The sequence below is a fragment of the Theobroma cacao genome, chromosome 8 (genome assembly GCF_000208745.1).
Source record: "Theobroma cacao cultivar B97-61/B2 chromosome 8, Criollo_cocoa_genome_V2, whole genome shotgun sequence".
NCBI lineage: Eukaryota > Viridiplantae > Streptophyta > Magnoliopsida > Malvales > Malvaceae > Theobroma > Theobroma cacao.
In genome coordinates, this window is record NC_030857.1 from 2,906,599 (window position 1) to 2,932,915 (window position 26,317).

The following is a 26,317-nucleotide window of genomic DNA, read 5'->3' on the forward strand; positions in this document are numbered from 1 at the left end:
GATTTTTTATTATAACATCTTTGAAAGGAATTTTCACTAAATTACAGGCATTATGATATCTAGTTATAAGACTACTTCCAGACAAGAACAGATGGAGAGTAGCTTAGTGGACTCTTGATCAAGAAAAGGTGTCATGAAACATCCATCTCTACCATTCTCTTAAATTAAATTGGTATGTTACTATAATCCAATTAAAAGGGAAAAAATATCATTTTAATGTTTGAATAAGAAAATCCCTCATACAAAGGATGCCCAAAAAATCTCCAAACTGAAGTTGGATGAATGCTTAAGAGCTGAAATTGCAGAGCAATTGAGACCGTTGAAAGCAGTGAGTTACTCATTCTTGGTAGCAGCAGCCTGTCTTGCACCAACAGCAAAGAACTCAGTAATAACTTCAAGTGGCATGCCTTTGGTCTCCGGGACTTTCAGGAAGACAAAGACCAAAGAGATGACGCATACAACAGCATAGATTCCGAAGACGCCAGCAAGGCCTATGGAACTGAGCATTACAGGCAGAGTGTAGGTAACAATGATATCTCCAATCCAGTAAACCAAAGCACAGATTGCAATACAAAGGCCACGGACCCTTGTTGGAAAGATCTCAGAGCAGAGGATATTCGGAATTGGTCCATAGCCCATGACAAAGCAGCAGAAGTAGATGATAACACATGCAGTTGAGATAGCAGCATTTACTACTGTACCCAAATCCACAATTTCGCTAAAAACTAGAATGATAAGTGACACTATAAGCACAGGAATTGTGGTCAGTAGCAGCCGCCTGCAAACAACACATGAGTATTAGTTTCTTTGTCCATTTTCTTTAGAAAAAAAAAACCTAAGTGCGAATGGAGAAAATTAAGAAAAAAGTGATTCTCCTATTTAAAATATAGTAGAGCCAGACTGAAGAATTACAAGTTGCAAAAAATATTTCAGAAAAGGAAATCACCTTCTGCCTGATATATCCATGAGTTTCATGGCTACACCTATACAGGGAAGCATCAGCAAGGTTGTGAATGCGCTAATAAGAAATGATGCTGAATCTGAACTAAGGCCCAAGTTTGAAAGAAGCACTTCAACGCCTGCCTCTTCAAGAATTTGAGGAGTGTAGTAGAGAACTCCATTTATGCCAGAGAACTGCACATAAAATTGGAAAAGCTAGTTTAATTTACCATGGGAATCATAGTATAATCAGCTCAACTGACAGATAAAAAGATTCAAACTTCTCTACTTATAGTACAAATTGCAAAACATTAATGTGTAACAAGCCGCTACTTCCATTTTTATGTACCAGGGGCAAAAAGAACTATAAGCATGTAATAACTCTCATGTTAAACAAGATACTGTAGAACCAATACTACTAGCAAAGGTATCATCGGTTCTAATCTCAAGAATCAATGCTAATCCAACTGCAGCTTAAAGTGGTATGGCCCATATTTGACTTTCAAAGCACATTCAAATCTGTAAAATAATGTGGAGAATGCGACAGGATGACAGAAACGCTAGGTAAAGGGCCAAAAGAAGTCCAAAAATAAAACTGCTGACTACCTGTTGAAGTATCTGAATCCCAACCCCAACTAATAATGCACGCTTCACTCCTGGGTCAAGAAGAGCAGCCCAAATTGGTCCTTTTGAAGCAGTTTCAGACGGATGAACCATTGCTGGTCCGACAGGATGCTGATTCATAAGCTCCTTTGAATAAAGAGCAGGTTGGCTCACTAGAGCAGCAGCCTGGATAAACTCACCTTCTGCAGGCATATCATTACCAGGAAGTGATACAAGAGACCCACGTCGAGATCCAGGGACTCCCTCCTGGTGCAAATAAATCCTTTTAAACCCTCCTTCCTTCTTTCCATCCTCACCTTCTTGCTCAGACCATTTCCATGCCAACTGCCAACCACCTCCAATTCCTGTACTACCAACTTGTTCTCCACTATCTTGCACAAGAGTGCTATGGCGTCTCATGCTTAGAATACTGCCATGGGAAGCTGGGGGAACCATGTCCTTTTCCAAGCTTGTTGTCTGACGTGAGATCAATGGGCTATGCAAATTGTCATCAGAGTCCCCTCCTGCAGCATCTGATGCGTAGTCATCACCCTCCCTCTGCAGGCTCTCTTCATCCCAGTGCTCATTTTTGCCATGAGGCTCTGCTGTACTAAACATGCTTCCAAAATTGGGAAAAAGCATACTACGCATACTCCCTGTCTCTGGAAGCTTTTCGTGCACACTGCCAAATAATGTCACGAGAGGGTCCATAAGGGGTACACTTTGGTTCACCATGCTTCCCTGGCGAGAGGCAAGACCAAGGATGCTTTGTCCAGTGACGGGTTTGGCAACCCAAGACAGGCCCTCTTGAGGTCCATATAATCTGATTTTGTCTTTATCAGCAGTAGGTTCCTGACCATCAGCAAGTTCATCAGCTGGACCTATTATGTATTCTTCTATAGAAGTTTCACCTCCAATGCCAAGGCCCTCAACCAGCAAAGCCATCTCACCTGCAGATCAAAGAAGTCTCAGCAAGATCCACCCCCTCAATTAGTCTCAAACTAGTTATATAAGAGCAAACTCAGAGGAGACAGGAATTTCTATCATTTTGAATTAAGTAACCATAAAAGCTATGGAGGCTCCTTTGTTGTTAGGTATAAAGCTTCTGATGTGGGGAGAGCCAAGTGCATGTAAGGAGGCAAAAGACAGGAATACAGAAGATTAATTTTCTTCTTTCCCTCATCCCCAAAATCTACTCCATGCATGATGCCAACCTTACTGCTATTTATCAAAAGGAAGCCAACCAAATTACGGAAAAAGCATGCAATTCTTAGCTTCACTTACATATTCGACCATACTTATTTGATAGACACTTTTATGCTGGTTATAAGTTATTTCTGTATAAACATGCTCATGCTCCTCTGCAATTTGCAATGATAACATTTGAAGCTATATTGATACTTTTATTGGAGCACAGGGCATTATTCAAATTTTAGAAAATGCATGGTCCGACAGAGTGACATAAGTTACCTAGCATATCATACAGAAAATTTTCAGCTAGACATTTAGAGTCTATTCAAATATAACTTAGGGTGGTTAGAAAAAAATGATAAAAGCAACTGTGCATTCAAAGGGGCAGGAGGGAAGAGGCATAACATAGATGTGAACACCTGACCATGACAATGAAAGCAATAAAAATTTTGGATTGGCTTGCCAAATTTTAACTAACCAAAACAATTTCTCTATATATAGGCTCTAAACCCTCACAATTAACAGAGGTTGTTCATGCTAAATTACAGATAAAACCAGTAAACTTTCCAATCTCTTGTATAGTCTACCAAAATATTAACCAACATTACTCAAGTTTCTGATGAACTACATGCATCATGCCTTTTGCTTTAGAATATATTGAATCTTAAGTAAAAAAGATCAATGAAAAATCGGAATTCCTACCTTATAATTCATTAGATTTTATCAGTTATGTTTATTACCATGTGCATTACACCTCTCAAGCAGAGCAAGCATCAAACCTTGCTCTTGTCTCTAAGCAGAGCATCTAACTATTCAACTTCCAAGTACCATCATTTGCAACACATGCACAAAAAAGAGGAGGAAAGAAAAAAAGAAACAGAAATCTATAAGAACAATAAAGCTAGCAAAACACGAACCTGAAACATCTTCCCTGCCACGTAACCTCTGAAGAACCTGTTTTGCCTCAAGCATCTTCCCTTTACTCACAAGCCACCGAGGAGATTCAGGCAAATAAAAGACTGTTAAGGCAAAATATAGGAGAGAAGGGATCGATAAAATCCCAAGCATCAACCTCCAACTTGGTGAGTCCATCAATGACATCCCAAAAACCATACAATATGATAAAAACATCCCCCCAGAACCAGTGAATTGTGGTAGTGTATTTAACAATCCCCTTATTTCTGATGGAGCAGTCTCAGATATATAGACTGGGACAAGAGTAACTGCTAAACCAATTCCAAATCCATCTAATAGCCTGGCTATGCATAAGACATATACATTAGGTGACCACAACATCACCAAACCACTAACAAAATAAAGGATTGAAGAAATTATCAGCATTGGTCGCCGTCCAAGCCAATCTGATATAGCTCCTGAGCATGTTGTAATAACTGTGGCTCCTATGAGTGACATAGCCACGACAAGACCTTCAACGCTAGTTCCCAGATTGAGGTCCTCCTTGATGTACACAATTGCTCCTGAAAGCACCCAAAAAAAAGGCCATCAGGATTCAACCAAAGACAGCTTAGCAGCATATAGTTCTAGATATTCTTTGTTAGAAGCTTTGAAACGACTCAATTCTCATTCCATTGAATTCCAACCAGCAATATCAGGAAGCACAGGTAATACCATGATTTGAACAGAAAAAAAGAATATGCAGTCCATGAATTCTTATTTCAAATTTAAAATCTGGTTTAAACATTCACTGCCTCATGCTGAGTAGAAGTAGGCAACAATATGAATGCGAAAGAAGAAGTACCAGCAATCGTAGCATTATCCCATCCCTGCAAAAAGTTACCAATTGTAGCAGCAATGGCTACAAGAGCAGCTCCCCTCATCTCTTCACCAATGAATCAAACAGCCTCTCTGGAACTAACCTGCACGCAGAGTAGAACCCAGATCACAAATCAACCTATCCGCCATCTTTATCACTAACCCAGATCTAACGAGTTAATGAATAACACTTCGTCACTAGAAAAACACCAAACATGATTGCATCAATTAACCTACCGTAGCAGTCTACTCTAGCATCAAACCATAAACCACATTAGCACATCACCGCAAATGCTCACTAACTAACAGAAAACAATTTTACTTGGATTGGTAAAAGAAACTAGGACATCAATCACCATCGACGACAACAAATTTAATACACCCAAGAATCTAGATCTCTCAGGTTGCTGACCTACCGTTAGCCAAAAAGGTCAAGTGAAACTTTTGAGACACAGACAGTGAATTTAAAGTACAAAAGGGGCTGCAGAAGCAAAAACAGGGTTATTTTTTGCTTATAGGAGAAAGAGATAAGCAAGTATGAGGCTTAAAAGGTACAGCTTTGCGGCACAATGCTCTTGCCTTTTGTATACAAGTGAATAAAACCGTCTGCAAAGCGTAAGAAGGGGCTTCTTCGATGGGAATCTTTATATTGGAGACAAGGAGAGGAAAAACAAAAGTCCTTTTTGTACTGAAATTATTACCAGGCCAGACGTGGAAACACAGAGAGGCGGTTAGCATTAGATACTAGAACAAATAAAGGAAATCCAATGAATGTTTCGCTCTCAAGTTCTCAACAACCCTTCAACATTTTGTCAAACCTAAGTACCTGGCCTCTGACGTCACTCAACTGACTCAGGTCACTCGCTGAGTTCATTCGTCACTCAGCCAACTTCCGCTGAGAACATAACAATTCTGGTTAAGACCCAGAAACCCAGATGAACTGATTAAAGCTTCTGAATTTCTAACTCGAAGAGAAGAGAATTCAGTCTTTACAATACAGAAGCATATCTACTGCCTAGTAGTATTATTTACATTCGCATTGCACCAGAAACAAATAAAGAAGCAAGCTGTCAAAAATTGGAAAACATGGATAGGTACATGCACACCAGAAATTTTAAAAAGTAAAAACAAAAAGTCTGGAATCCACTAGTACTGTACTCGTAGTATATAATCTTAATATATGGCTAATAAACTGGAGAGAGAGAGAAGGATCCTTTTGTGCTAAATATTGTTTTATTTTTATTGTTACTTTGAAAGAAAAAAATCTTCTATTCCTCTTTACTCTGTGACTGTGAACTAACAATTGACGGAGGTGCGGTAGTCAGCATCAGCCCTCTCTGTACCTGTGGGGTAATGTCTTTGACATCAACCGTTGGAAAACAACAAACATCACAATTCCCAAATTCATTTCTTTCTCATCTTCTCTCTTTATTTTTTATTTTTCCCCTGCGATTTTCTTTGCCTTTTCCTCGAAATAAAAGGAAACAAATTAATACAATTCAATTCTGCCATAAAGAAATATATATATATATATCGTACGGGGTGCTATATGCACCTTGCATTCCAAGGAAGATGTCGTATGAATGGCACCTAACTCTTACATCAATGACAATGAAAAAGACTTTAAATTTCTTAAATTTGTTTTCCTTTATCAGCAACAAGCACCAAACTAATTAATGTTAAAGATATCTTTTTTCGACATGACGTTAATATAGTTTCTTTCTTAATTAAATAATCTAAAAGTACTGTTAATATGGTTTCTTTTTTTGTTAAGTAAGAAGATACTGTATTTTTTAAAAATTTTGAAAAAAAAATTTTGAATTATTTTTAAGATATTTTCTTTGTAACAAAAGATGTTAACACACGTATACCTACACACTAACACTACACAGATTGGATTGGAAGTATAAAAATAAAGAATAATTGATTTTATCAAGCAACTCTATTGCATGTTAATGCATTCCTTCTCATTCAACGAAGAAAGAAGCTATATTAACGGTATTTTTGAGTCATTTCGAAGTTATTATATATCTTTAACATTAATTAGTTTGGTGCTTGATGCTGATCGAAACGGAAAACAAATTTAAGAAATTTAAAGTCTTTCTCATTGTGATTGATATGACAATTTGGTGCCATTCATAAATATAAAAATAAAGATCTTGTATTTAATTATTTTGTGGATTGGGTTGTGTTATTTTTGTCAACCATGATCCAATCCTGGTGGTATGTAAATGTTTTGGTCAATTCTGAGTTGCTTTCAGGGTTGTAGTTTGCTGTAATCAGTCTTTGATAATGTATAGAAACTAAGTCTTATGGCAGCAATTTGTAACTCAATTAGATGAAATACAAATTATGCCTTTCAAAGAAAAAAAATAGTTGATTTTGTGAATTAGAAGCTAGCTAGAAGAAGAATTGAAAGCAGGAAAAGGGCAATCTAGATATCGAACATAAATCTATGTATAAATCTGCCTGTCAAAAAGGTGGGAGGGAAGGGTACTTCTGGACTGGTCAATCAGGCGAGGAATGTAGGTTAGGAGTCATGGTTTCGGAACAGAAACTAGGAAACTGGAAAGTAGAAACTAAGAAAGTCTATTAGTTAGTTGGAAAAGTTAAAAAAAAAACAAAAAAACAAAAGCACATGCCACTTGGGGCAGAGACTTTTCACACTGTCTAGCTAGCTACACTGTTGTATTGCATTTGCATGCATGTTAGGCATTTGTGTGTAGCAAGTTTTGGGGGCGAGTAGTCGTGAATCGTAATTTTTTTTTAGTTATCTTTGACTCATTCCGAATCTGCTCTCTGTCGTCCAAGGCCATGTGCCCTCCTCGTGCTCTCGCTTCTCCTCCTTTGAATAAATTTGTCCAACATGTGGGAGATATCAGATATATCATGACTTCGCTTTTGGAATTTAGATTTCGGGATCCATGCTCTGTCTCCTGCCTTAGCATTTCAGACGTCCCTAGCTATAAGCTAGATCAGTATTCAACTATATATCTTGACAGGCTCAACCCCTCAATCAAATCGTTATTCTATTTCTCAATTTCAATATCTGATAATTTGATCAATATATTTATATATTTATAGCTCCTTTCTTCCCTCCCTGCTCCAAATTTCTTTTTGTTCCTTCATATAATCAACATTTCCTACATAGTTCCATTCATGTATGTTATGAAATCTAATGAGTTTGACATCAATGAATTACAACACGGCTTGTACTGGCAAAGTTAAGATTCTGTGCTTAGAAGACGAACAAAAAGTGATTCGATAAGGTGGGTTTGGAGAATAATTCTATTGAAATAGATTTCACTAAATAAAAAAATTATTATAGAAATAAAATTATAAAATTAAAAAGAACAAATATATATTATGAAATTTTAAAATTTTTGAAAAAACAAAAGTTCTTACTAATAGTTATTTTCTCCGTTATTAACCGCACGTAATTCGTAAAAGAAGAATGATAAATCTGACCGTCATAGCTTGGAGAAAGATGAAGAAGACTTTCCTATCACTTGCATGTTAGCTAATGTTTATCATTGATGTCATGTGTTTATCGCATGCATCAAGCTTCACGTATGAACTGTCATCTGCAAAGTCTAATTAAGTTGGACTCTCTCCTTGTCGCTTTTAATTATTGCCGGTTGATTTCAGCTATGGAGTGGCCATTGCGACCTTAATTTTCTTTGTTTTCTGTTTTCCTTTTTTCCCTTAATTTATTCAATGCCATATGCAATCCAGACAACGTGATGATCAAAACCTACTAAAACTGATTGAAGGAGCACAACCGCATTGTACATCAGATGAATTAAGTGTCTTTACCTAAGCAACTAATCAATCATCATCATCCCATTCTGAGAACATCTTTCCGTTTTAATTTTCATAATGCTCCCCTCCCTTTGTTTCAACTACTCAAGGGAAAGTTGGTTTTTGGCTCAATCTTTAACAACCCACACCGACGTGCGTCCTTGTTTTCTTTCCTTGTTCCTGCAGTATGTACATATAATAGCAAGTGTAGTAAGTATTAATCTGTTTACAATACTAAAGAGTGCTTCTGAAGCTTTTCTGCCATCTCTTTGTCTAATCTTCATTGTTATTCAAAGACATAAGCTTTATGACCTGAATTTCTGCTCAGAATATGTAATATACTAATTTTCGGTGTAATAAAATGCAAAGCAATTAATGGGAAAAGAAAATGGAGAAGAGGACAGCAAAAATGGCAGGCCTATTGAAGCTCGAGTTGTGTCGGAAGTTTTGATTGAAGCCCAAGAGTGACCCATCAAAAACAAACTTGAGTAGAATTCCAAGATTGGATGAAGCCCGTATTCTATGTTGGATTGAGCGAGAAAGCCCAAGATGGCGGGCTTGGCTTGCCCTCAATTTCCCTGTAGGCTGTGCACATTCAGAGTTGATTGATATATGAAAATTCAGTGTTTAGACAGCAGTTGGAACTTGGAGCTCCGTGGAGGGTAGTAGATATTGAAGAAGAAAGATACCAACACTACCGGTAGAGCAGTAAGTGATCAGAAGATCTAGTGGCGGAGGCGAAGAGAAATAACATGGCCTTGATGAGGGGAGAGCCTTTGGTGACAAAGCTGGCATATTTAGCCAAGTACGTGGTGCTGCCGGGCTCCATGGTTGCCGCTCTTATTTACTCTCCTCCCAACTACGCTTCTTCCAAGAACGACAAATCCCCCAAATAAGTTGTCTTTCGCTTTTGCCCTTTTTGTTTTCTCCTGGTTCGTATTCTACCTATCCTCCTTTGTTTTTCTCTTTTTTGTTTCTGTGAGGAAAGGAATCATCTTTAATTAGGGTTTTGTATGACTACTTGTGTTTGCGCTTTGGGATTTAATTACTTTTTTACTGATATTATTGATGATTTCCTCCCTTCCCCTCTGTCTTTTAATTATTGTCAGAAAAAGGATCTGATTGTAACTTGATAGGAATTGTTCTGCTTAGTGCTGCAATCCAATATGCATGACAGGATTGATTTGTTAATCTGAAGCTAGGCTTTGATAATTTGTTGCCACCATATGCAACTGCCTTGACAGGATTGATTTGTTAATCTGAAGCTAGGCTTTGATAATTTGTTGCCACCATATTCAACTGCCTTGACAGGATTGATTTTCCATGACTCTTTACTCTGGGTTAACTATTCGGTAGTAAGCCTGTCCATCCTTGAAGCTTTAACCTGTTTCCTTAGGTTGTTAGATAGTCCAACATTTCTGCCCTAGCTTGCATAGCAATAGAGAGCTCATCTCGTTCAAAGACTCTGATATGCTTTAATAACACATGTATGCCAGAGAATGACGACTTATTCTTTATGGTTTGTCCATTTCTGCAACTGGGGTTTATCAATACGTTCTAGTGATCTAGTTTGTTAACTCTTGCGGTGACTTTCATGGTTCCATTCCCTGATAATTGGATAGTCAGCCTTTAAGGGTCTATAAATTAGATTTCTTCATGAATTTGACAAGACATTTTTAAAAAGGATTCTTTGTTTTATTTCTCTGATTGTTGTTGCTCTTAGCCAAATTTGTTTTCTCCTCCTACGCAACAAGGGTAAGGTTATCAACTTGTAATTATTTGCAAAAGGCTACTTCCGTGAGTTTTGGAAATCTGTCTAAAGATAATTGTTTTAATTACAAACTTAGTGAATGGATACAGATTAGAGTTCTTTTAGGTGGAAAATTTTGGAGCATGAAGATTTGCTCATTGTAGAACTGTATCGAGTGCTGAGTAAAATGTGCTGCTTTTTTGTTAATTGCTGCTCAATAAAAGAATATAGTCTTGGATGGTCACTAACTATTACTTATTTTCCCGATGCAGGAGTATCATAAGGTTTGCGTGCTATGTGCCATAGCCTCTTTGTTATGACGGGGGATCTTCAATAATTGCTACATAGGTATGTAGAGAATTGAAGGCATTTTCTTTTGCCTTTGAAGAACTTTTGGGTTATGAATCTTTTGTTGTTCTCGGACTTTGTTGAAAAATAAGACATTGTGTGATGAATACAAGATTGCCCCGACACTGTTTGATAATTTGGATTGCTATGTTGTTAAATGATCAGCAATGCTCTCTATGTTATCTAATGAAGCTTGCCTCAGATTGTTGAGCCCATTTGAATATGGAAATGTTATAATTGGTCACTTGCAGCTAGAAATTTGGTAGATTATTTGCATCGGAATGTTGCTCTTTTTTGGTGTGAAGAACTTAAACAAATTCAGTAAATTTGGTTCCAATTTTAATAGTTCTGCATCAATATGAGCTATTAAATTGGGTCTGAACAAATTTTATAGCAGTCTCATGATTTTGATTTTGGCTAAGACTTTGAGAGTAAAATGAAGGAGAGAAATCATTTAAACTTTAGAGGATGAGCTAATTATTGGCAATGTTCGCTGTGCAGAGACTAACTGAGACCTGGAACTCTTGTTATAATACCAATTGGTAAACACAACCAAACACATACTAAATGCACATCAGTCTGCTGCTTACTAAACCCTGAAAGAGACATGCTGCTTAATTTTCTTCATTTCTTCTCTTCCAATTCAACAAAAGTTTAAGTTTACAACTTATTAGGTATTCTTTCTTTCATCTTTCTACAATTCTCTCTTCATAGCAATGAAAAACAGAAAACAAACCAAACTGTCGACTGCCCTGACTTCTGGGATCCTGCCTGCCTTTACAACTGCTACTCTTATTTTGACTACTATTATCTACGTCCTCTGCCACCACCGCCTCCTGCTTTTTTCTCAGATCAAAACCATTAGATCTCACCTTATGTGATCATCTTAGTTTCTGGACTAGCCAGTTTCTTCCTTCTTATTGGCTACTACGCCATTATAGTCAAGTAATGTTTTGGTTGGTGCTGGTCAAGTAATAACAGGCAACCACCAGCTCAAACTGATGGTTTAGATGAAGAGCTTCTTGATTAGAATCGAGTTGATCATCCTGTTTGGTTCATCACCACTCTTGGTTTGCAACAATCAATCATAAATTTGATCACCGTTTGTAAGTACAAGAAGGTTGACCCAGAAGAGGAAACAGTCAAGTTATTGCTTAAATGCAACCGTGCTTTTCATATTTCCTGTATTGATACTTGGCTAAGGACTCACGCTAATTGTCTTTGATGCTGTTTGTGCCCCCACCAACTTCTGCGGATCAAAATTCTGATAATGTCATCTAGTCCTCGAGAACCAGATAGAAAATTCTGAGATTAGAGGTAAACTTAGTCAGAATCTGGTGAGGAACAGTGAGCTTTGTGAAGTCAGGGCCAGATCATACGCTGCAAGTGAATTGCCAGAGGCTAATGACCAAAGAATTTTAAAAGGAGGGTGTCTATTATGATGGAAAATGGCGCTTTGGTAGTCAGTGATTGCATTGACAGTAGCCAGGTTGTGGCTAAAGTGATACAACAGATAAAAAGGTGTGTTTCTATGAATTCTTCTTCAGCTGCAAGTTTGTTTCTCAGTTTGGCAAGTCTATGTCCTGTTAAATCAGAATGAAGTTCTCTTGATCAACAAGAGTATGTTGAGAGGAATTTTAAGGAGAGTTCTCTTCAGAAGAATACATTTCATGTATTTGCCTTGGTTTCTCCTGAACTAGAACTTGATTGAAGCTTCAAACTAAAACATAACTGATATCTATATGCTACAATTCATTATGTCACTGCTGTTATGCAGCTGTATATAAAGAAACTAACAATAGTTTAAAACCGAGGAGAAGTTAAAAAGTATACGAAGGTCGTTCTGTTAACTAAATCAAGCCTGCTTATATGCTTGAAAGCTCTCCTGACCGAACCAATAATTTACAACAAGAAGTTTAAAACCTCAAGTTTGAAAGGTCTTGTACTCTTTTCTCAAGTTTAAAACAACAAGACACGAAACAATAATTTGCAGGTTGCTTGAAACCTGGTATTGCCACTGTCTTGGTTACCGGTATATGCAACCAAGAACAGTCAAAGCTTGCCTAATTCTGGTGACTTGGGTTTTCTTCCCAATTCAGTTTTCCATCATGGGCTAATTGCCATCTGCTCAATCGACATCTCTTTACTCTAACGATGATGATCTCAGCTCATAGCTTCTCAATTTGTGCATGTCAGCGTTCTTAGTAATACGATTTGCATATCTTAACAAATCTAAATGGTTGCTTCTCTAGCCATCAAGTAGTGCAAACTGAGTCCAACCAAATCAACCTTTCTCTGATTCGGGTTGGCTACTAAGTTGAACATAGCTCGAAAAACTTACCCAACTTCAAGCCTAGCTCGAGCTCTTGACATTGTGGGTCACAGGGTCAGCCACTTGGGCTTTGAAACAGAGCTTCAGAGGCCTACTATATATGAGGCATTGTACTCACCCATGTCTAAACGTGACCCATATGGAATGAGGTTGGAATATTTTTGCTCAATTTTGTTTATTGAAATTAATAAACCACTATATATTTCTTAATAAAGCATCCTTTTGTTTAAGTGATTACAATCCGTGTAGTGTTCATAGATTTCTGAGTTTGGGCATCTTTTGTCTTCAAACTCTCTCGTCAACTGCAAATCTGCTATTTTCTAGTGCTCACCAGATCTCTCAAAAGGATCCGGACAGGGCATATAATTAGGCAACTTGAGCATTTCGACAGAAACACCATTAATAAAAACCAATGGCAATGGAGAGACCAAAGCATGGTCAAACCTAATATTTAAGTGCAAACACAAAGGAGACACACTTCCGTTTTATTATACTGAAAATCTCTTATCTCCTACCTTTTGTAGGGGAGGCGTTAATGGAAACCTCACATAAACAAATCCCCTCGCGATTCATTCTGGTGTTCTTTTAGAGCCCTTTGACTTCAACTTTCCCTACCAGCTGCATTTCTGTTTGTTGGAAATTATAATAATTAAGTACAATAACAACCATGCATGCACTAGATTGTTTTGTTGAAGAGAGCTATTTTAAAGACTACTGAAAGATCTCATATCAGATCTTTTTAACTTAATTTAATCGTTTGGTACTCGGTATTCCCTCAAGAAAAATAGTTCTAAAAGGAGTGATTCAATTCAATATATCCTCCATTCCAATAAGCAAGGAGACACACTGGCTTAATTTTCAAATACAAGTGCATAATTTGTACGTTCACGAGTCCAACTCAAGTTAGTCATGAAATGCAAAAAAGCTTAGTTCAATGTGCTAAAGGTAAAATCCCAAACAAGAAGTCCAAAAATCAAGGTTTTTCATGTGAAGCAAAGAGTGTCAAGTTCTGGAGAGTCATGATGGGTAGGTTTGATTGCGGGCAGACCTTTGCCCATAGGGGCGAAGTCACTGTACTTGTCATCTTTAGGGCGGGGTTTAGGGGTTGATGTTAATCATGGCATCTGCCAGCATTTGTAGCACTGTTCTTAATTATTATATGCGTAGAAATGAAAAGATGCGGGGAAGAGATATATATATAGTACCCATTCATGCGGTTATTATGGTCTTCAACATCACAATGATTTCGATTTTACAATCATTCCTTTCAAGAAACTTCTCCGATCCTACCTGAAGCTCTCCCTTTTTACGGGTGAAGGAATCTCCTGTCATTCCAAGTTTGACATACCCTTTTTCCATGAATCTGCCTTTGTCTACTTCTTTCAAATAAAGAAGACTGGAATATATATATATTTTATCATTGGATAGCACAATAATGTCTATAAATACAAGCACATTAGGCAATGTAAGCAGGACATGGACTGTCGTTTCAATTATTTTTCGAATCAATTATCACTCACCAGATGCTCATTATTACTTCCCATTTCAAATTTATGTATAATTTAGAACTCGTACTTGTTAATGTATTGGTATGTGTTATTGATTCAAAGAATGGGGAATTGCTGGATCCCTTCTTCTTGAACATGCTTAATTGGAGGAAATAATGTCCTCCAATCACTATGATGTATGGAGCTTCCATCGTGATCACTTTTAACACCTAAAAAAGTTTTAAAAAAAAGCTACAAAAAATGTGGGCCTAAAGCATATTTTAAATCTGAAATACTTATCATCAATCAAATGATTGTTGTAGGCTTGGCTCTTTCTAAAGTTTTTCATGGCAAGCTACATATCTAGGCCCCCTTCTCTCCATTCCTACCTGGCTTTAATTGCTTTCCTTTTTCCCTAAAGTGACAACAAAAATCTATTGGATCTTTCATGGTAGGCCTGTGATTTCAATTTTAAGATATATTATCACTGTGCTCTCTCATCATGCAAGTTTTGGATACCATGTTCCCCACATTCTGTCGATTGTGTGATGCTTTTAGGGATGGTTTCCCAGATCATAATTTACATGGATTAAACAAATTTATTGGCTGTTATTATCGGAAAAACAGAAGAATGCAATTCAATATATATTTCTTGAAAAAAGAAGAAAGGGCAACATAAGCAACATTCTATGGGCAGCAACAGCGATTCCCTTTACTTATTTTCCACTCCACCAAACAGCTCACAGGTTTTCCACAATAAGTAATTACAAAGGAGAGAAAAAGTGGATAAGAATCAAGAATTTTACAATCAATGCTAGAACATAATGGCGGAAGATAATCATCAACCCCCCCCCCAACCCCCAAAGATTCAAAAAACTAAGACCATCAAATCTGGAGTTCACGTACTGTTTGCTAAAGGAATGTGGCACCCACATAAATAATTAAAAGTAGTAATGCTATTTTAAATTCAGAAAGCGTACTGAAGAGGGGTGATCCCATATGAAAGTGGCAAGCTGTGGCTTGTCAAGAAAACAGCAAGATATTGTTGGAAAAGGAAACATTATTCTCTCTGCTCCTTCCTGGAAGGAGCAGGGCGATGATAACAGTGATCATCCTGGAATATTGAAGGGTCGACCTGTCTGCGAAATGCATATACAAACATAAATAGATTTGCATAATGTGCACAAAGCCAACAACTTGATCAAGGCCTTATATAACTTGGATGGGGGCTTTAATCATATGGGATTTACCTTACGTTTCGAAAATGATACTCAAATTTCAGATCTGTCTTCTCCCAACTATAGAAAAGATCAACTTACATGTCAATAAAAGAAGGAGAAGGAGCCCATTTCTCACACAATTCTAAGGCATGTATACTAGCAATTTGTCAAAAAAAGGGGTATCCTCTTCATGTGGCACTTAACTACAAAATAAGTTATCTTGTCAAAAGAAGCCGGCCGGAAGATCTGGGAATCCTGTCTTAGTTTTTATTTGACCATGAAACTTTAAGGGAAAGACGCCATTGCAACAGGATTCTGTCTATTTTCTGTACTGTAGCAGTGGAGCACAGTTTATGGCAATTTGTTTTTTTTTCCTGTACTAATAATAAGGCACATAATTTGGTTTGTCCAAGCCTCCATTAGAAGGCAAGGCAAATATGCCCAACATTAGGAAAAGCATTGTACACACTACACTGTATATCTCCAAAATACAAGAAGGGGGAAAAAGGTTGCAACTTGAAGAAATTAAATTAAAGAGCAAAGAACAATGGAATCCCTTCGATCCATCCAGTTTTGGAAGTCAGATCACAACTAACCCCAATCACAGCAGGACAAAATCATAATCAGGGCTTTTCATGACTCAGCTAAAAGCAGCTTCTTCTTGGATTCCGCGCAGCATTTGATTAACAGCAGCTGCAATTTCATCAACAGTGTTCAGATGGCATCCTTCCTCAACCTGTCCCAATTGCATCCAAAAAAAAGCTGTTACAATCTCAAAAGATACTACTATAGAAAGATAAAAATGGTGGAAAAAAGAACTGTGAAATAGTTGTTATTGGCTTATAATGTTCTAACCTTGACGCTAATTGAATACAAAGCCATTTCTTCAACAGTTGTGACATTGAGGTGGAGAATGGTAAGCCTTAGGCTTTGCAAACCAGCAACCAGTTTCAGGAGCTGCCTGGGTCGTTTCTTTGAGAGTATCTTGAGGTTGGCATGGGTCTCCACCATGGTCACTTCTATGTCCGCCACGCTTTCGGCGGCTGCCATTGGCTCAGCTGCCATGGACTGGGGGTTGTTGCACTGAGTTGCATGAGTTGAGAATTGTGGAAAGGTGAAAAACTCAGCAAACGGTGAAGAGTAGCCATTGTGTTCTGGTTGCTGAGTAGTCCTCTTATGAGCCTCCATGGACTGCAAAAGCTGCTCTAATTCCTTAACAAAATTAATCGCTCCGCCAATAATCGATGCCTGATCACCCTGAAAAGGTTAATGCGTATATGATTTAGTTGTCAGATAAAGAAATTTAACGTGGGAAGAAAAAGTTATATAGATATCTAGCTGAACTATAAGTCTAAATGGTTTTCATGAAAGTCAGAAATCTCTAAACTTTTTCAGGCCAGTGCCTTTTTATGATTCTCTACAACCATTTGAAAATCCCAAACCAAAAAAAAAAAATGGTTATAATATGCAAGGGGATTAATTAGGGTTGTAGAAAAAACTTATTATCTTGGCGAGTGAACTTGTCCTAATTAAAGGTTGATTATTAGTCTTAATTCTTAAACATAATGTAAGAGCTGAGCAGAGAAAGAGAGAGAGAGAGAGAGATTGAAACTGACCCTTTGAACATAAGAAGGTGGCATCAAAGATCTGAGCACAGTGAGGTACTCATTCATTTGTTTCCGGCGATTGCGTTCGACAGTAATATGAGTCATTCTTTGATTCTCTAGCTCTTCTTTGTTCTTGCTGCTCCTGGTGCGACGACGTTTTCGCCTACTGTTCGTCGTCGTCGTTGTTGCTGTTGCTGCGGCAGCTGCTGGAGCTTCCATCGGAGGGAATGATCCTCCAGGGAGAGATTGATCAACAGTGCAAGCTTCAGGTGAAGAATAAGGATCCCATTCCTGTGCATGTTGCATGACCGAAGTAGATGAGGAGTCCCAATTTGCATGGAGATGAGGACTACTCCCTTGCTCTATGTTGTTGTCAAGAATTCCAAGAAGGGCTTTATCTTCTTCTTGGAAGCAGAAGTCATAGCCCCAAGCTCCCCCTCCCACAAGGTAGAAGTCCTTGCAAGCATAAGTAAATGGGTCTTGAGGGTAAACTACTGCCTCTAATGCCATGTTTATCAGGATTAAACAGATCCTTATTGCTCTCACTGTCTCTCTCTTTTTCAGTTGTCCTTGTTTCTCACACAAAGAGACACACGTTTGTGTTGTCTATTCTCTCTTTTCTAAAGGGAAAGACAAAGATGTAGAGATAAAACATAAAAGCGAGGAGGGGTGGGGGTGTTAGGGCATAGACCCACTAGAGTAAAAGAGACTCGTAATTTTAAGGGCCTCAGTAGAAGGAGAAAACTGGAAGCTGAGAGAGAACTGTTCCCTACAAAGAAACCCAAATCAAAGTTCAAAGCAGAAGGAACCTGGAATACTAAGCCCAAGCGCTACACATCCAAAAGACCAAACAAAGTCCCCCTTTTTATCATCTCTCCCCCATGAAGAAAGTTGATCGACTTTTAAAGATGTTTAATCTTAAAAAAAACCCAAAACAAAAGCTACAGCATGCTGCACGTGAGATTACATTGCAGACCAGTCGCTGGACCAGAGAGAGATTCTCTATGGCACTTGGGAGAGAGAGAAAGAGAGGACCAAAACTGTTTCAGGATAGTCCTCAAAATTAACAACATAGAAAAATTGTAAATAGTGGGTCCAATTCCAGGCATATCTAATTTCGTGAAATGGGTACCATTTTTTTATTTGAAGGAACCAGGTGGCCAAGTAATTAAGTTTTCCAATTGTCCAAGTAAAACAGAGGTGCCTAATTAGATGTGACTACGGTTTTCATTATTCAATAATGTGGTCGGACACTTGGACGTTCAATTGAGAAAGATGACGAAAAGCTGATAATAACCCAGAGATTCTGATGAAGATCTAAAAGAAAGTACTTAATGAAAAAGAAAAAGGGTGGAGGAAAAAAGCCTGAGAAAGAACAGGAAAAACAGGCCTAGTTTTTTTCAGGTGTCTGTAAAATTGTCCAGAGGAATCCATGTCATGTGACCATACAAGGAGCCACTCTGTAATCATCTACTACGAAGACTAGTGTGTCTCTCAAGTCCCACCCCCACCCCTCTTCCTCTCTCTCTCTCTCTCTTTCCCAAGAAATCTGTACTCTTTTTGTTTTCTTTATTACTTACTTTATTTCACCCTGAAAATCCCAACATTACTCAACCCTTTTGATCACGAGTTATGTTATGAAGCTACATCTCTAACCCCATCAATTTCGATAAGACATTCTCTAGGGGTTCCTTCCCTCCTTTCTTGGGTTCTCCTCCCATGGTATATTGTTAACACCATATTAATATTCTACTTTCTAATGTCGGAATTTAACTCTTTTTTTCTTTTGTATTTTCTTGAATATTAAAAAAAGGAAGAAAAATATTAAAATATCCGAACCCAACTGGCATTCTTATGAATGTATCACAAAAAATCTGTTACTTATGAGATTCCTTGAACAATAGGGTAATTAAGAAAACCCAATTTGACTAATTGTTATTTCCTTATCCGCTGATTTTCTAGCTTTCGAGATCTCTTTCAAAGAAAACAAGTCATAAGGACATTAATTAATTTAATTGCAATTTGTATTACATAGAAAAAAGGGTTGCTATCAATTAACTATTTTGAGCTTCATAATACGGAAGCAAGGTGCCGTTTCACAGTCAATCTTCCTACTCTTTTGTAGAAATTGATAGTAATATGATTTAATAATTCATTTCAAATTAATTAATTTGACAAAACCAATGATTCCTCATAGGAACATCCTTTTTTTTTTAATTTTTAAGGTGCATTATTTTGATTTTTAATTTAAGCTAAATTTTGTTTTTATGTGAGACTACTATATATGATCCAAACATCAGCTGAAGGAAAACGCGTTTATGGAAAATTAATAATTTCTTCTACCTAAAAATAGGGTAGCGGTGTTGGATGTTAAGTCATCTCAATTTATAGGGATACTTATCCTTTAATTTGGATTATTTAAAAACCAGAAAGAGACAAAAAAAATGTTGAATGAGCAATAAAAAGGATATGAAAATGATATTTTCAATAAATAAAAAAATTTGTTTGAGATGGGTGGGAAGGGAAAAGCCTTAAAAACATATAAAATAAATTTCACGTACATCTCTTATTATTTGTCGGTATTTACCAACAAAATTTTATAGACGAATTTCTTTCCATCGGTAAAAATTTATTTTTTTATTTTTTTTGTAATGTGATATCAACTTTTTCATTTTGACCTTAATTAGTCATTTCACAGAATATAACTCAATTATAGTCGCATGAGATTGGCACTAAAATGTTGGAAAAGTACTTTTAAATTAAAGTTATTAGCTTAATAGGTATAGTAAAAAAGAAAAGCAAAACAAAGGTCATAATTTACATATAAACACAAATATATATAGTAATTTATTTGGTATTTCCAATAATTTATGCTGCCATTCGCTATTATTGGCTGTTACTCCAAGCATTTCTTGTTTTTATTAGATCATTGTGTTTGACTTGTAAACAAATGTGAGGTGAAAATTTGATCGTACATCACCATGCAAGTTGTTTCTCTCTGTCCCTCTCTCTCTCTCTTTATTTCATTTACTTAACGCAACAAACAATGAAAAAACAAATGAAAGGATAACATGTTTCAAGACCCGAACCTTAGAGAGTTATTGCCCATTTCCCATGAAACCAAATTAACCCATAGGCCCCTAACCTAGGCCTTTTCTCTACCAATCAAACCGTACAAGGATCCTCATTATTACAACTCATTACCTAGGGAAACATCAAGATTGATATAGACTTAGCTTTCTTTAATTATCTTCTGGTTTTTTTTTTATTCATTTTCCGTGTTTATCATCAAAGCATGTGTTTCGAGCGCAAAGGTCGCTACCAAAAATTCTAATGGTGTGAGGCATGTGGGCATTACGTACTTACCCTGGTTCCAACATTAATCCAACTGGATTAATTATAATGTTAAACAATTTAAGCTTTGATCAGAGACTGAATTTTTTTTAATTGAATGTGTTTAATCAGAGAACTATTACTGGGCTTGTTGACTTGTTCAAGGAACCACGGACCTCAAATTCTGGGAACCTGCTTGTTGTCGTCTTTTGTTTGCAACGCGCAATCCAGATTCTCCCCTGGCTTGGGTTTTGGTTCCTATATGCAAACAGCCTTGGACTTAGCCCTGCTGTCACCTTTTTTTTTCTTCATTTTGTTGGGAATACTTAGCCTTAAAGGCTCAGACTATTGTTCAACACCTCTTTCTTGTTTTTTTATTTCCTCTCCCTTTGGGCTTTTTGGGTTTCAAAATGTAAAGGCCTCATCTCGAATTCACGATCGATTTTAGCCCCTTCTAGATATGGGCAGAAGAAACATTTCAGGCTCCATCGGTCCAAACTCCAAACTGAAGGTCCCTGCTGCACCTTGATGCATCTGAAGACCAATGGGAACTGCTGCACATAACGATGGAGCAAGAATTTTATGATTGATGAGTGAAAATAAAAAATTTAATATTCGTAAAAATAAATTTATAAAAAAATTTTAAAAATAAAAATAAAATTTAAAAAGTTAAAAAGTAAAAAAATTTAAAATTTTAAGAGACGAAAGCCCCTATTAGCTCCTCTCGCCGCCTCTAGCTATAGATACTTTGAAATTTTAAGGTAAAATGATTACAACCTTGGATTTAAAGTGTTGATTTTCATATTGCATAACTTTACCTTAATGAACATGATTGAAAGAAGGAAAAAGCAATCAAGCTATATCTTTTTTTTTATATATATATATATATATATATATATATATATATATNTGAGACAAGGAAAAAAGTCATGCTTGCACTTATATGACTCAACAGATAGCAGCGAAATTCAATTAACCTAAAACACGCAGAGCAATTATTGAGACGAACAAAGATGTAAACACCGTTGCCGCAAGGAGGCAAATAGAAGAAAACAGAATTTGGAACCTTAAAAAGGTTGCTGTCGTTGTTGTAGATATGTGGTAGGCACATGCAATGTGTAGCCTTTTTACCAAATCTTTTCCATGCCATGGGAAAAGAAAATGATAACAACGTAACTTGAATCACGCATTAAGCATAAATAAATACGTTAGTGCAGACACATCGAAACTCCTTTCCTTTTTATATATAATTCTTTGCTTGAAGATTTCTTCTAATGGGAAGCATATTGTCGTCTAAAAGCTCGAATATTATATGCACTTGATTCCAAGACTCTCTTACTTTATATTGTGTTTGAGAAGGAAATTTTGTTAGAAACCCTACGCATGTCATATCCAACAAAACTATTATATTGATACCCATTTTAATGATCTACGTTCCCTTAGTTGGTTAGTTGAGAGCAACTTGTTACGATTGATTAATTAGGTTTAAGTTGTTCATTAGTGCATAATAATTAAGAGCTTCCAATAATTGACAATGTATTTTAAGGTTCTTGGCCCCATTCCTATACTCTTTTCTTTTCCACATGTAAAAATTACAATCTAATTAACAACTTTTAATATAGATAAAATATAACTATTAAAATCAGTAGAAAAATCAATATACAAACCATATAAACCTACAAAACAACATGTGATAGAAGAAAAATCCCAATATAAAATTAGTCTAAAATACTCGTGTATGCATGGTAGGATTTGACCTAGAATTCTAATAATTTTAACATCTTCTTATCATTGAAACAAGGCTTCATCGGATCAAATTCACTCTTACACTCATTACAATCATGCTTAACATATATATAATTCAAGTTGCCAATCTTTTAAACCACCAGGTTCCTTTTCATTCCTCAATAAGTCTGTTGCACAATAATGTGAGTGGAAGATGAAAAGAAAGAAAGCAAAGGACAATCTATAATGCTTGTGGGGAGTCTACATGCATTTCAAGCAATCCATATTACAACTACATAATGCCATTGAGGCCAACCTTTCAGACCAAACAAGTCCGGCCATAGACATGGCAGGGAGTATATATGCAAGAAAGATATATATAGTAAGGGGTAGTAGAATATTAAACCTAAGATCGGGGGATGAGCTACCTGGCCAAAGCCCAGGGCCGGCCCTTGGGTAAAGCCATCCAAGCAAGGGCTTTAGGCCCCCAATTTGGAGAGGCCTCAATTTTAAGAAAAATTTATAATTTTATAATTATAATATAATTAATTACATTAAAAATATATAAAAAATAATTAATAAAATTATTTGTTCTTTCACTTTTTTAATTATGTACTTAATAAATTTTAATTTTCTATTACTTTCTTATTTTTAGAATGCTATTAATTCTCAACTATATTCTCTTATTTTCAATAAATTAATAGTCATATGTATTTAATCATCTTCAACAGTTATTTTTTTCTCACTTATTTCTATTATTTATAATCAACACATTTAATGATTTCCAACAACTATTTTTTTTCCTATATATAAAATCAATTATTTTTTTCAATGCATAATATCTACTTTTGAAATCTTCCTTTCTCATTTGCTCTTTCTTCCTTTAACTTCAATTTTTCTCCAAAAAATATACAACAAGTCTATTCTTTTATTATCTTCATAAAGTTGTGAGCCTTATTTGAAAGAATATTGCCTTAATGTTGAATGTTACTTAAAATATAACAACTATTCTGATATTGATGGTTTAGATTTATTTTCAAAGTTAAAAATTTTAAAAAAATTATACAGGAAGAAAACAGTCAAATTGACATACTTAATCATATAAGAAGACTTGATTTTTTTTCAAATGCATATATTATTTTTAGAATAATATTAATAATTCAAGTAAGTGTTGCTTCAGGAGAAGGAAGTTTTTCAAAACTAAAATTAATAAAATCTTATTTAAGATCAACAATATCTCAATAAATATTAAATAGATTGGCTATATTATCAATTGAAAAAGAAATATTAGAAGAACTTGATTATAAAAGTTTAATTAAAAATTTTACACTTCAAAAAGTTAAAAGAATAAAATGTAATAATTTTTTTAATTTTAATAAAAAAATCTTATTTTAATATTTCACTTGAAACCTTTGAATTTATTAGGCTGCCCTTAGCAAAGCCCGTGGCTGTAATGGTTTTGATGTTTGAACTACTATAGTCTATACATGCATTTTGTTAACAACTTTACTCAGGCATGAGCCAATAAGTTGATTGAAAATTCCCTTCTAACTAGTTTTTGTTCTCAATTTTCCTAATTAAGTGACCCACTAATTAAACCCTCTAATCAGAGATGTGTTTTTGGAGTGTAGTAGGCTCCAACTTGATAGTTTTATTTGTCTTTGCCCCAAAGTGAGCAGATTTAAAGATTACCAGAGAAACACTCAGCCACTCATAAACTATAAATAAATAAATCTTGTTGATTAAAAAAATTTAAAAAGAAAAAAAAAGGAGGAGGGACATAACAAAGCCAAAAAGGAGTACGTGGCAATACTGTTCAGCTTGTGGTACGTAGAACCCCCAGAAAGAATATGAGATGATGATCTCCTGATTCGTCTGATTCGATCGGAACAAGGAACAAATTGGGTTATTGGGAGCCGTACAAGTGGTCCACAGCTCATCCACACGATTCTTGTCAGGGCCCGGCTGCAGCGCAGCGAAACGGCGGCACCCCGAACCACAAAAACCAGGGGCCGCCGCCTGGACCGCCTCACCGTCTTACATAAACACGCCACGAAAAAAACATGAGCTCAATCCAATAAATATATTTTTTTCTCTCTTTAATTTTGTTCTTAACGTTGTCGATAATTGGACAAAGAAATCATGTTATTTTGTCTGCGAGTTCACAGAGAAATACGATCTCAAGTACTAGTTCCATTGTCTGATACACAGAAAAAGTAAGCACTACTATGTTCTAAAAGCTGACCATCAGTCTGATTTACTTCTGCATAAAATATTATTCCGTTTGCTATTAATAAATTAGAAATAAAAGCTACAAGCCATTTTGAAGTGCTGCCTGCAATTATTTTCTCTTTTTTATTTGGTACGAGTTTGAAATTTCCTGCAATCATATTGTCTTTTCCCTTTGTTTTTATTGCCCTTTGCCTATTCTTGGGTGCTTCACCTAAACCAAAAGCTAAAGCTATCAAAATTTCACCTTTGGTGAAAAAGGGGAGTTACGGTTTGTATCCATTAACTTTACAACATGACAAGGATAAAATTGAGAATTGGGTCGGACACGTGGTAGTGTCAACATATGTCCTTTTTGTATGATTTTTGAATCAAATGAGCACATGTTCTAACATATGTAGGTATATAAAGGATGTTTTTGTCTTTTAAAAACGAAGAAGGGACAAAAAGGGTTGCAAGGAAAGTAAATTATATAGTTTGTTGATTTGAGGCTTACCTCATTAATAGAAGCTTGATGTCTAATAATATAATTAAGAAGTGAGGGAATCTTTTGTATTTCACTATATTTTTCACATAATGTAGCCAATTTCCATAATTTTTCCTCCTCCATCCCTTTACCTATCTATTCATTGATTTAGATGGAAATATAATGGAGTTGCTGGACTTTTAAATGTAAATGAAAGGAGAATTGATAAAGGGTTTTTATGTAAGATATTGTTAAATATCTTAGCTATGTTCTTACTGGGTATCTATCTTATCTATGTAAAAGACATCTTTGTTTATATACACATACACACTATTAATTCACTTCCCTTCCCATCCATGTATATATTATGTGTATTATAACTAGAAGGGAAAAAAAATTCACTCCATTATTGGATTCACTTTTGCATGTGTGGATAAAACAATGAAATTTTGCAATAAGATTAATGTAACACTCTTAGAAAAAAGTTATGAATTGATATCGATTGTGTCTTTAAGTGTTCATATTATCTTTAACTTGTGAAATTTTTTTTGTAAAAAAAATTATGAAATTTAATGAATCAAAGTGTTGTAGGTTGGTATGAACCAGGTCACTTAACATAATTGTTTATTAGTTTCAGGAATTTGATGCAATGCAACTATGCAAGCATGTTTCTTCCAAAAGGATATGGGCAAGCAGTTGGACCAATTTGTTGAAGAACCAAAATGCTTGATCCAAGTCCAACCCCACGAGAAGGTTTGTCCTTGTAGCAAGTTGTGCAGGAAGAAAATGCCCAAAATCAGTGAGGAAGGAGGGCAAGGACAAGGAGGCCTCAAATGTAGTTCATGGGTCCAATTGAGTGTTGCTTATAAGTTACAAGCTGAACCTTCTTCTGGGCTAACATGTTTTCGTCGTTTAGCTTTGGGCTGGAATATGGGTTCAAGCTGTTATTGTCCTACATGAACATGCACTAAGCAATTATCAATATTGGATTTCCATCCTTCTAAAATGCAAGCAATGCACCAAAGGGATAAATTATTTACTTTGGCATTAAACTTTTATGTCCTTTACAAAACACCACATAAAACCATGGACTATATATGACATATGAGATTATATACCATGTTACTTTCAACTAGGCCAAGCAGAAAAGAACAAATGCCAAGAGCCCAAGGTTGTTTACATATAGACAATATTGAGGATCCTTTCACACAATTTCATCTTCCAAAAATGAAGAAAATCATCTGATCAATCCAGTCTTATCGTCGGTAGGACTCAGGACAAGGAGACGAGGGTGCCACGTTAAACACAAGGTCTTTATTTTCAAAGATTCCCCACCTTTTTTTTTTCTTCAGTTTGGCATGCACGCTGAGCATGCATCACGACCGATCATGGAACTCCATTGGGCAAAGGACTTGGTCAACTGGTGATCTCTATGTTAAAAGAATGAGACAATAATCAGCTCATGCGAAGACCTTGTCAAAATTATTTAGCATTCAATTTGGTATACCAGAAA

General features: G+C 36.1%; 2 protein-coding genes and 1 long non-coding RNA gene across 6 annotated transcripts; 1 reads left to right on the plus strand and 2 right to left on the minus strand.

The window, feature by feature from the left end:
• On the minus strand, positions 130–5,698 carry LOC18591747 (monosaccharide-sensing protein 2). 4 transcript variants are annotated; one of them, XM_018125958.1, is made up of 6 exons: positions 5,333–5,698; positions 4,493–4,610; positions 3,651–4,211; positions 1,546–2,492; positions 947–1,134; positions 130–778 (listed from the first exon to the last, which is right to left on the minus strand). In XM_018125958.1, exons 2-6 carry the CDS (start codon positions 4,569–4,571, stop codon positions 334–336), a joined length of 2,220 nt encoding a protein of 739 aa, XP_017981447.1. In that variant the 5' UTR covers positions 4,572–4,610; positions 5,333–5,698; the 3' UTR covers positions 130–333. The 4 variants fall into 4 exon arrangements, with proteins under 4 accessions (XP_017981447.1, XP_007018121.1, XP_017981446.1 ...); XM_007018059.2 differs by having other exon boundaries at positions 5,086–5,698; XM_018125957.1 differs by having other exon boundaries at positions 4,923–5,698.
• On the plus strand, positions 8,877–10,649 carry LOC108662992. The gene is made up of 2 exons (XR_001928906.1): positions 8,877–9,239; positions 10,330–10,649. It is a non-coding gene; the product is annotated as an uncharacterized LOC108662992 (long non-coding RNA).
• LOC18591748 (transcription factor bHLH96) lies at positions 15,459–17,935 on the minus strand. Its single transcript, XM_007018061.2, has 3 exons — positions 17,061–17,935; positions 16,300–16,701; positions 15,459–16,180 (listed from the first exon to the last, which is right to left on the minus strand). The coding sequence occupies exons 1-3, from the start codon at positions 17,559–17,561 to the stop codon at positions 16,085–16,087; spliced, it is 999 nt and encodes a 332-aa protein (XP_007018123.2). The 5' UTR covers positions 17,562–17,935; the 3' UTR covers positions 15,459–16,084.

Bases quoted from the DNA above. Each gene is read 5' to 3' on its own strand.
- LOC18591747 (XM_018125958.1), bottom strand. From the start codon at position 4,571: ATGAGGGGAGCTGCTCTTGTAGCCATTGCTGCTACAATTGGTAACTTT. The intron at 4,212-4,492 runs GTACTTCTTCTT...GGGTGCTTTCAG, and splicing joins GGATAATGCTACGATTGCTG to GAGCAATTGTGTACATCAAG. The intron at 1,135-1,545 runs GTAGTCAGCAGT...TTTTATGTGCAG, and splicing joins GGATTCAGATACTTCAACAG to TTCTCTGGCATAAATGGAGT.
- LOC18591748 (XM_007018061.2), bottom strand. From the start codon at position 17,561: ATGGCATTAGAGGCAGTAGTTTACCCTCAAGACCCATTTACTTATGCT. The intron at 16,702-17,060 runs GTCAGTTTCAAT...TAACCTTTTCAG, and splicing joins CACCTTCTTATGTTCAAAGG to GGTGATCAGGCATCGATTAT. The intron at 16,181-16,299 runs GTTAGAACATTA...CAATTGGGACAG, and splicing joins TGTATTCAATTAGCGTCAAG to GTTGAGGAAGGATGCCATCT.